Source organism: Poromitra crassiceps, assembly GCF_964638095.1.
Source record: "Poromitra crassiceps genome assembly, chromosome: 13".
In the NCBI taxonomy this organism is placed as follows: Eukaryota; Metazoa; Chordata; class Actinopteri; order Beryciformes; family Melamphaidae; genus Poromitra; species Poromitra crassiceps.
Window position 1 is genome coordinate 1,047,280 of NC_139644.1, and position 10,926 is coordinate 1,058,205.

At 43.4% G+C, this 10,926-nt stretch overlaps 1 protein-coding gene across 3 annotated transcripts; it reads left to right on the forward strand.

Annotated features, from left to right (window-relative positions):
* Positions 1–2,699: 2,699 nt before the first annotated feature.
* On the forward strand, positions 2,700–8,953 carry LOC310788188 (ankyrin repeat and IBR domain-containing protein 1-like). Of its 3 annotated transcripts, none has more exons than XM_083649717.1 (5): positions 2,700–2,796; positions 3,267–3,371; positions 3,898–4,010; positions 5,992–6,103; positions 8,068–8,953. In XM_083649717.1, the coding sequence occupies exon 5, from the start codon at positions 8,541–8,543 to the stop codon at positions 8,913–8,915; it is 375 nt and encodes a 124-aa protein (XP_083505843.1). In that variant the 5' UTR covers positions 2,700–2,796; positions 3,267–3,371; positions 3,898–4,010; positions 5,992–6,103; positions 8,068–8,540; the 3' UTR covers positions 8,916–8,953. The 3 variants fall into 3 exon arrangements, with proteins under 3 accessions (XP_083505843.1, XP_083505841.1, XP_083505842.1); XM_083649715.1 differs by having other exon boundaries at positions 5,992–6,040; XM_083649716.1 differs by lacking the exons at positions 2,700–2,796; positions 3,267–3,371; positions 3,898–4,010 and having other exon boundaries at positions 5,742–6,040.
* The last annotated feature ends 1,973 nt before the right edge of the window (positions 8,954–10,926 follow it).

Sequence of the window (10,926 nt, forward strand, 5' to 3'; positions counted from 1 at the left end):
TATATCTGTACCGTTTGGTTTGAACCAGTACAACTATTTTTATAAGCATTTTACAAAATGAAAATACATTACAACTATTTCATCAATTTATTCCTAACTTGTAACTATATTTTAACTATCACAGGTCTAACTCCCATCCCCCATCTCTCTCCCACAGTACTCTGTCTACTGCTGCATCCTGTCTCTCATTGCGTCATCATCCTCGGCTGCAAGAAGGAGCTCTTCATGGCCTATGGACGCATCCTCTATCCACACGACTGGAACTGCAACAGGTGGGACTGAACTCTGGATGTCAACCCTGTATCCTGTCACATGGTCTTATTGTACTGTGAGGGGGGAGGGGGTGCTCATGCATTACAGGATATGAGTCATAATTGAACACTAGTCACTCACTCTAGTCACTTAGATTTCATGCATCGTCTAGTTCAGTCTCATGAAGTATTTCAGAGGTGGTGAGATCTTATCAGAACCACTTACAGTGACCACCATAGTATGATGATCATCTTAACCCAGGGCCGCTGCTGGCCATTTGGGTGCCCTAAGCGTAATTGTTTTGTGGTGCCCCCCCCCCCCCCCCCCCCGTAAAACTTTCAATAACTGTCAAACGAAAGACTGCAAAATCATTAATTATGAACGATACTAGTGTATCTCACATTTCATTACATGTGGGAACAAACAATTGTTAGAATTACTGTACATGTCAGCAAACAAGTGATTGTTAAACTGTACATGCAAGCAGGGGCGGACTGGGATCATAATTCAGGCCGGGCATTAGATACCATGCAGGCCAGGCCGATACAGGCCGACGTGCGAAAAATTTGGGCTGTTTGAAGCCCAATTTGGGCCGTTTGAAGTAGGGCTGCACAATATATCGTTTCAGCATCGTCATCGCAATGTGCACATGCGCAATAGTCACATCGCAGAGCGTGCAATGTCAAGTAAGGCAAATTAACTCATAACATACAGTAATGCATGCCCTCTCTGTGATGTTCTAAGCTCTTTTCCTACTAACTATAGTACCTTTACTCACTTAGGATCCTGCAACTCACCCTGGCTGCGGCTAAAAACACACTCACTTCCTACTACGTCAACCATGCAGGTTACCCACTAGGCCACCTTCTTAAATGAGCAAGGCTTGATAGACCTATTCAAGACTTTTGGTGAAAATTCCTGTTTTTTTCATATCGCAATATATATCGCAGAATAAAAAAATATTGCAATGTCAGTTTTTTCCAATATCGTGCAGCCCTAGTTTGAAGCCAGATTTGGGCTGTTTGAAGCCAGATTTGGACCGTCTGAAGCCCAATTTGGGCCGTTTGAAGCCCAATTTGGGCCGAGTCCAATTTTACACTGAGATGCACCCTGAATAAAGTAATAAAACCACTAGTAAACCAGTAGGCGGCGCCTGGCCTGCTGTTCAGTGAGTGGCCTGACTGAGGGCACAAAAAAAAAAAAAAAAAAAAAAAAAAATTTGGTGCCCTCAGTCACATGATGCCCTACGCAGTCTGCGTACTCTGCGTAATGGGGTGCGGCGGGCCTGTCTTAAATACCTTGATACCAACATCATTAGACAACCAGGGTCAAAGACACAGAGACAAACGAACAAACAATGTTACAATTATTAACCCTAATTATTCCTGCATCCCTAAAATGACCATGTATGAATAGGTGAAACATTTCAAATGAAACTGAGGTCCAACCATGAATTCCCCTTTGTGCTACAGCATTAACGATGCATCTGTCCTGAATGAGCTTGGCCTGGTTAAACACCCCCAGGTGATGAGCTGCATATATATCACCCTGTTCCTGGTCACTATGCTCATCATCTCACAACAGGTAAGGAGAATGCTCCTCACCCCATTTCCCTCCCCGTTTTTATCCCTTATTTCTCAGAGACACACACACACATGAATAACTTTGTATTGCTCACAGGCATAAATACAGACTGATAGCATCCCTATAGAGTTAAGGGTGCCTCGCAAGTACCTGGATGGCAGATGTGTGACCTTTGGTTCCTAACCTTTCTTACATCCCTCCTTCATGGCCCTCCTCTCTTTTACCTAGTGTAAGAGCTGCTTTTCTGCCAGTGATGTGGCTTTGACTATGTAACAAGTAGCTTCTTGCGTCTTATGCTATGCTGGAGTTTGTCATTTTGCCTTGAAATAACAGTTTTCTCAAAATAATTTCTCAAATTGAGTGCAAACCTCTCCAACCTCTATATCTAAATATATATATATATAAATATATATAAAAAAAAAGTATATATATAATATATATATGAAGAGTTCATTTGCAAAAACATGTAAACGCCATTCTTAAAATGAACAAACATCTGTTTGATACTCCCTGGAGTGCACATAGAAAACATTGAGTTGATTTATGTGGAAATTATCAGATGAATATGTTTTAGTTATGATTGATAATAAACATTTCCCCCAAATAAATTAATTACAGTTCAATACATCAATATATAAAATAAAATGATAAAAAATCCAAACGGAGATACCTGTTTTTGCAAATGAATTCTTCATATATACTTTTATATATAATATATATATATATATATATATATATAGCCTATATATATTTTTAGAAGAAGAAGAAAAAACACCTCCCTCATCCTCACCACCCGTCTCTCTCTGCTAGAATGAGTCGTGCTTCCGACTGCTGAAGAACAAGAACCACACGGATCAGAATGAGATCGAGACCAGGGAGAACCTGAACCACCTGCTGCTGGAGAACGTTCTGCCGGCCCACGTGGCCGCGTTGTTTGTCGGGGAGAACAAAAAGAACGAGGTGGGACTCCACTCAAACTCTTTACTTAACAAGAAGCACAAGGTAGGCGCCCCGGGTTACAGGTGGATTTCTGTGACCAACATGCCCCGCCTTCCCTCCCCCCTCCACGTCTCCATCACTCCACTGGCTCTCATTGGCATGTCTGGTGACTTTGACACCGGTACACACCGTTGACATGAAATTGGGCACCCGGGTAGTGCAGCAGTAGATTTCCTGCCTACCTTTTGCTCGGCAATCCCAAAAAAACTTTAATTGCCGATTTCTTACATTTGTTGTCGGGGAAGCCTTCCTGCCTGGGCGATAGTTAACACTCCGTGTGCTGTGTCCACGTAATCCTGCAATCTCTCACGTTGTAAAATCCCTTCAAACAGTTAAATAACAACACAGAGACATTTTATTAGCTAATGAATTTATTGGGAAACATTGTGCAAAATGTTTGTACCCCCATGTGTTTTCTCACCTCTTCTCAGTTTCCTGGTCTGGACTGAGGAGGCGAAACGGAGGCAGATGGGTCCAACCCATGGTCCAACCTCACTTGTAGACGGGGAGCAGTGGAACATGCCAAGTGTGATTCAGTAGGGGGGTTTAATTGATTACAGTTTTTCACAATTGCTTAAACACATTTCCTGATAGACTACCTCACTTTCTCAAAACCCGAAAAACAAATCTCAAAACTCACACACAAAATGCAAAATCCTACACTTCTCTTGCAAAAGCACACTTTGCCCTCAAAACAGTGTTAACTCTTCACTAAATGGTATTTTCTTTTCAAATGACAAACACATACATCATATGAGTAGACATTTCTAAGCACCCATTGAACACTGGTGTGCAGAATGGAAAACACTATATGCTTTATCAGTAGAATTATGCCTTTGCATGTTCAGTTTCAGGTTGTGCACATTGTGTCTAATGTGTTTAAACAATTGTGAAAAACTGTAAAACCAATTTTTGAGGGGTTAAACTACTTGGAGTCATTATAAATGGAGTCATTATAAATGATGATGTATGGGAAAGTCAATGTAATAATAGTTGTGTTGAAGGGGACTCTTGTTGTATTGTGTGGTTAATTGAAAACTAATTATGTTTGTCTCTGCATAGGAGGGGCTGCATCCTTCAATGGGGGATTCATGTCCCTGCTTCTAACAGGGGAAGGCACCAGGACTGCTGCCTACATACTGCAACTGGACCCATTTGCAGGGGGTTAGCCTACTGTATGTGTTTGGTCTAGTTCAGTTTTGTCTTGTCAAGTTTTGAATAGTGATCTGTTTAATTTATTAACACATTCACTGCCAGCCGTTTTTTTTTTTTTACTGTAGGTAGCTTCTGCCAAGGTTTTTTTTTGAGGATTCTGGCTCATCTTTCAACAGCCGAGGATTATTTTCTGCTAAGATTTTGTGAACACGAAATATCTCAAAAGAACTAATAGAATGTGTGCTTTCTCTGTCTAAAAGAGTTAGTTTGTAGAGTTAGTAGTTATGTAGGCATTAGCACTTGAATACAGCATGGTTTCAGCGTCTGAAAATTTAAGCTGAGATAAATGGCTTTTTGTGAAATTCGATAGAACAGTCACTTTAACCATTCATTTTTGGCATCAGTAAGACGTCAGACATCTAAACAATAGTTTTGAACAGTAATTTCCTCCATAACAGCAGGAAACCCCCCTCTCCTTCAAACTCCTCCCTCCGTGTGTGTTCTCCTCCTGCCTCCCTGGCTCTGCAGCGGGCGTGTCACAAGCGAGTTTCTGCTGCTGCTGCTGCTGCTGCCTGTCTGCTGGCGGCCGCTCTTTGGGCGAGTCTGGATGGGCTCGCTCGTTTCTTGGGGTTTCGGTTGAGAGCTTTGATGAAGCTTTTGCTATTCTGGTCTTATTTATGCTGCGTGTTTCAAAGTGTGTTGCACCCATAATCTATTATGCAAATTTGCAATCCCCCACCGCCAGCTCCCTGCGCGAAAGCGAAAGCGTTTTCGCCAATCCATTTTCATGAGAATGGCTTCCTCACGTGGCTGTTTTTGCTTGGCTTTCTCTCGTCTGGAGAGCACTGTCGCCACTTAGTGGGTCGGTAAAATAGATTATACACATTCAATACCTCCCATATTTTAATAGGAGATGTAAAAGGGGTTGATCGACGTCCCACCGTCAAAAAAAAAAAAAAAATTTTGGACGAGATATCTCGTCATTGGCAGTCAACCGTTGGTTTCTGCTTGACGAGATATCTCGTCCACGGCAGTGAACGTGTTAAGGACAATAAACCCTTTTCGCGTCATTTGTTGGGGAAAGCCATAACAAAACTGCCTAGAGATCCATTGTAAGTTACACAGGCCATAGGGGTTAAGGCGGAGGACCTCTCTGCAGGCTCAATCCCTGCAGAGATGGTAGATTGAGAACAGGGTGAGAGGAAGGAGGCGGGGAGATAGATGGCAGAGGAGGGAGGGGAGAGTGAACACCTGCTGTCCTCCCTCTAACCCGTCCACCACCAGCAAGTCACAGTAATGTTATCTGTATGGACAAGAAGCGATTCCTGGCATTCATTGCCATGGTGTTAAACTGTGCTGCTAGTATGACTGGGAAGACGGAGAGGACTGAAATGGTGGTTGACGCTGCAAAGAGATTTCTGGATGTGGTTGATGTATCTGGAGCAGAGATAGATAAAATACTGAGAGATGCATTTGTGCAAACTCAGGCGTCTGCATCTAACAGTTTGTTTTTTTGCTTGAAAGGGTTCTTTTTGGAAAGTCTAAAAATGATTACGTAGACGAAAGATGATTACAAAATTACGTTATGCGGAAGTGGAACACATAGGTTGGATTAGAATTCTGTGTGTGTGTGTGTGTGTGTGTGTGTGCGCACAGATACAAGTCTGCGTATTATGCTAAATCAACTTGGACCCCCGGCGGGAAATGGAAGACTGGCGGCAATTAGAATACAGGCGCTTATTGGAAGAATTACGATATATATATATATATGGTATATATGTATATATACCGTAATTCTAGCTAGCTAGCACAAGTCACATTGATGCATTTTTGGCAAGACTCAGATTTGAACCTGAGAAAAAAAAAGTCTATGCAATGTGAATAAAAGGGACATAAGACCATCTGTTGCAATGAAAACAACATTGAAGGATTATGAAGTTGCCATTATCAGTGTTTTTGGTGAATTCTGTTTTTAATTTGGTGTTTTGTTGTTGCTTAAAGGAGTATGCAGAGTTCCAGTACAGGCGGAGACACAGGCAAAGGAGGCGAGGTGACATGTCGAGTCTGCGTAGCAACACTCCTGACCCTGATGACCCTAGCGAGAGCACCTTAGGTATTTCACTGCATTTTTCACCACATCTCACCACCAGTGTTTAACCTTTCATGAACTCGATGTTTGTTGAAGAATGGTTTTTAATTTACTGATGATAAGAGATGCTGCACCATAACAATATTTTAAATGATTTCCTTTGAAAAATGTATTAAACGCTCGCCCGCCAGTGCTTTCTCACCTTGGTTTGTTTTACAAAAAGGAAACTTAGAACATTTTTGGCCAGCGCAGCGCAGGCCCGAGCCAATCTGCCTGCTGCACGCCAAGGGATCTAAAATATTATGCACAAGCTTGCCACAACATGGTCTCCAAAGTTCCCAGTCATGCTTACAACTCGTTCTAGTTGTGAGATATATACCCCCCCTTCTAAAAATGTGCTTTAGACTTAGGGTGTTAATTCATATAGTCAAATTGTATTTTTTTATTTTGGCCAACATTGAAATATTCCACAATTGCACGGTGTGGTAAAAATAAATATCATTATTATCTACTGTTACTGAGCTAATTAGGTAGGGCTAGCTCTTTCAGGTTTTAGCAGTGAACAGGATGGGGTGTCGGTCAGGACACAGAATGACGATGAGGAGACATAACTTCTTGGTTGAACAGTACTGCGATCCAGTATTTATTGTTGTGACATGTAGTATTATCATTAGTCTGAAATAACACAAATAAACCACAATTAGGCACTTAGATCTTCAGGGCTACAGAATATAAAATACAGTGAAATTAAAGCTATATATTTCCCCATATTACGAAATTAAACCAAGACCCATTTACAGTAAACATAAAATATAACAATAAGCATTGTAATGCTCCTTTAACCATAACATAAAGCTGCATACAGCCGAGTAAGTTACTATAGTCGACTCTTAACAGAAATAAACCAATTTAACCTTATGTATGGTTAATAAGATCACGGAGGGCAATGTCGACGCCCTGTGGCTAAACAAGGTACTGCTAATGGCGTCCGCACACAATGGAGTTGAGCACACATTCCCCCCATACATAGGAATGCTATCTACTTAACAATTACAGCAGCAGAAATAAACACTTCAACTTAAGCACAGATCACAATAAACTGAATACTCCAGTCAATTAGCTACCAGATAAGCATTGTGACAATTGCAACGGAAATATCTCTCCTCATGCTGAGCACACGTAGACACACGGTGAAACTGGCAAGATTTAACATAAAAACAACAACAGACACTTACGGTACTTTACAGCATGGACTCAATCCTAGAACGAATGTCACAAACTGGAACACACAGGACGAACTAAGGAGGTTTAAACGGCAACATGGTCAAGCTGAACTAAAATGTGGGGCACACTGAAGTGAACTGAACACACTGCCTTAACGAGGTGCAGCTACATGCATTGCATCATCTCACCAGTTAACAATACTCTTAAATACATCTACCACTTATTTAGCTTCATCTGGTTGCTTCCTTGTCAACTTATGAATGCCACAATGCATCTTGGGACATTATGCAAATGTATGTTTGTCAGTGTGTCTGCGTGTGTGTGTGTGTTTGTGCATCTGCGTGTGTGTGCTCTGCTCAAGCCCCACCCGCGGGAGACATTAGGAGAAGGGCTAATGGAGTATAATCCGCTTTTAAGAGCAACATCTGTGAAACGTTGCCATAGCTGTGGCTATTTTATGCAACGTCTGCATTTCATTTCTCACTTAACAGGATTCCTCTGAATGTGGGTGTTAGGTGTGTGGGCACAGGTACTTTCCTAGTTTCTTTCAGTGCCATTTCCATGGGCATCCTCCCTTACAAAAAATGGTTGAAAAAGTAGTGACACTATAGTTGTCAAACTGGTGCAATTCTAAGCACGACGACGATGACAACTATGATAATCAAGTAAAAGGGTCTCGCCTTTGCGGTCAGTCTTCCAGATGTTTTGATTGTTTTTCACCTGGTTGCATAAATGCTAAACAGGTTTTTTCTGTCCTGTTCCAGGCTCTTGGTTCTTTAGATGACGATGACCCTAACATTCTCCTGGCCATCCAGCTGTCACTCCAGGACTCTGCGATGGCGGGCGGGGCCAGCCACCAGTTCCTCGCCAACGAAGCGTCGCTCGGCGCCATCGGCACCTCGCTGCCCTCCCGGCTGGAGCGGAGCGCTCCGGGCGTGGAGGTCCTCCCCAGAGCTTCGCTGAGCAGCTCAGAGCTGCTGGAGCTGGGAGATAACCTGGCCAGGCTGGGCAACATCAACAGCCAGTACTCGGCCTCCGTGTCTCCGTGGCGTCTCGGCACTCGGAGAGTCACCGGCGGAGCTACGGCGGCTCCGTGCCCATCCCGGTGGCCCCGGGCGGCAGCAACTCGTCCACGGGCCTCTTCTCGTCCTCCAGCGACACTACAGACTGGACCGCGTGCGACAGCCGCGACCCGTCCTCGGCGGCGGCGGCCAACGCTAACCTGCTGGGCAACATCATGGCCTGGTTCCACGACATGAACCCTCAAGGCATCACGCTGGTGCCCTCCACATCCATCGGGGTCTTCGTCCTCCCCGACAACACAAAGCCTCAGGAAGGGCTGGAGGAGGAGGTGGCTTTCTGCCCTCAGAGACCCGGCCTCCTGAAGGAGAAGGAGTCGGCCGTTACCCAGAGGCCCACCCAGTTAGACCTGGTAGGGCTGGACGCCATGACGCTGCCCTACATGGCCGCCCTCGACACGGGCGGCGACCGCGCCGAGCGGGGAAGCGCCAAGGTCCGAGTCGACACTCCGGTGGTGTGGTGCAACTCGGTGTCCGACCAGCTGCCCAGCAGCAGCTCCTCCGAGTGGGAGGACCAAGTGCACTTGGTGTGATCTGATTGGTTGAGACAGGAAGGAACTTTTGTTTTGTTTTGGAAGGCCAAAAACCAATCTGGATGGCAAAGTAGAAGTGAGGAATATGGATAGTCTCTACCTATTCCTCCAGTAGGACCCGGACAAATGTATACAGGAATGAAGAACATGTCACAGGCTGGTAGCTGGTTGGAAAAGATAGAAGAAGAAGACACTCTGCTTTAGCACAGTTAAGCCGCAGACGTCAGATCCCACCCATTGTTTTAAATGGCCGAACACGCACCAAGAGCGTTCTGACGTGCGTCAAACTGCCTTGACGCCCGTACTCCCAAACCTGTTTCCATTTTCGAGCGTCAAATGAGGTTCCAGCAGCGACCAAAGCCTCTGAGCTTCCCCCCTCCCTCTCTGCCACTTCCATCCCCGTCTCTGTCTCGTAGTGCTCCTCAAAATCTCACAGCAGTTTAAATACAGGCATTGCTACACTAGCAAGACTACAACACGCGCGTCAGAACGCTCTTGGTGCGTGTTTGGTCGTTTAAAACAATGGGTGGGCTTCCAAATGCTGGGATCTGGCGCTCCCTGTGCGTGTGGGGCTTTAGCCTATATTGTTGCAATCCCAACCCCCCCCACCCCTCCTCCTTGCGACAGATGGCTAGGCGATTGATTTCATTCCTGGATAGAAAAGCACTAATATATTTCCTAAAATGGATTGTGTGCTAGTTGCTTTTTTCTGAAATCTGTTATAGAAGAGATAAAAACATTATAAATATAGAGGATTTAGCCTAGAACATATGCAGGCATATACCATATACTTTTTTTTTTTTCAACTGGAGTAAAAGCCTACTGTATGTGTTTTGGATTGGAGGTTTTTCAACTGTACATAGTGAGCAGTGATATTTTGTTCCAATGTAAGGTTTGTAGAGTCAGTCTGAGAAATACTTGTCTCAATCCTCTCCGTATCTGCCTACTTTATATAGGTGCCAAAACACTGACTAGCAAAAGCACAATTTGCTATCACCAAGTGGATTCTTCTTGCTACAATCTCATTGATCCAGCTCAAATTCAATGTGAAGGACTCCATAAGAGAGCCATATGTTCTTTGAGATTTCAGCTGAGTGATATTTTCCAAATCACACTAATCTATAATAAGTAAGGTTGGTATTTTAGAAATTCTCACTTATAGATTTTCTTTTCCAGACTTATGTCTGACTGTTCTTTACTCAGTTACCTTTATATTCTAGCCGACTGAGAGAGCCACTGAAATCTAAATGTATTGATTGCTTTGAAATGTGTCTTGAAGTTGTGAAACTGTGAGTGCCATATGGTTAGTGGAGCTAACTTTGTTGGACATGGGTTAAGCAGAGGAGTTAACACATTTTGTCCTTTTTCTGTAACAGTATGCTGTGCATGAAATGGGTACAAATCTAAATGGGATTTGGATTTTCCTTTGTATTTCACTTCCAATGTCAAGGTGATTTATTTTTAAATGGCAAACATATTTTGTAATGCATTGAGATTTTCTATTGTAAAACAACTAATCCTTGAAATGGTATTTGCACTTTCATAGTCTATACTTGATACATTCCCTCTTCATATGAAAGAAAAAAAGTTTGATGTGTGATGCCAATAAACTGTGTTGAGTTTTACTTTCTCTTCAAGTTTTTATTTATTGGTTAGTGTTACAGGGTGATATATGATTGATTCTCTGGAGCCCCTGTTCCCTAGTAGTTTTCCCTTTGTTCTCACAGGTGGGTGTTATTGTGTGTGTGTGACTTTTGTTTTAAGAAGTGTCTTATGAGCTGAGGCTGTTTGGATCTGGCCTCCACCCCACTGACTGAGGGGCCGTCTATAGCTGTCAAACGCCCCGGCCTGATAGCAGGTGAGCTGCTCCCATTCAGTTTGGGACTTCTTGTTTGATGTTTCTGTGCAAAGACGTTATGTGTTGTTGTGGCAGGGTTGGATGGACTAGACACGAGCTTGATCCTATTTTGAGAGTCACAGTTACAAATTATGACATTTCAGTAGGGCATAT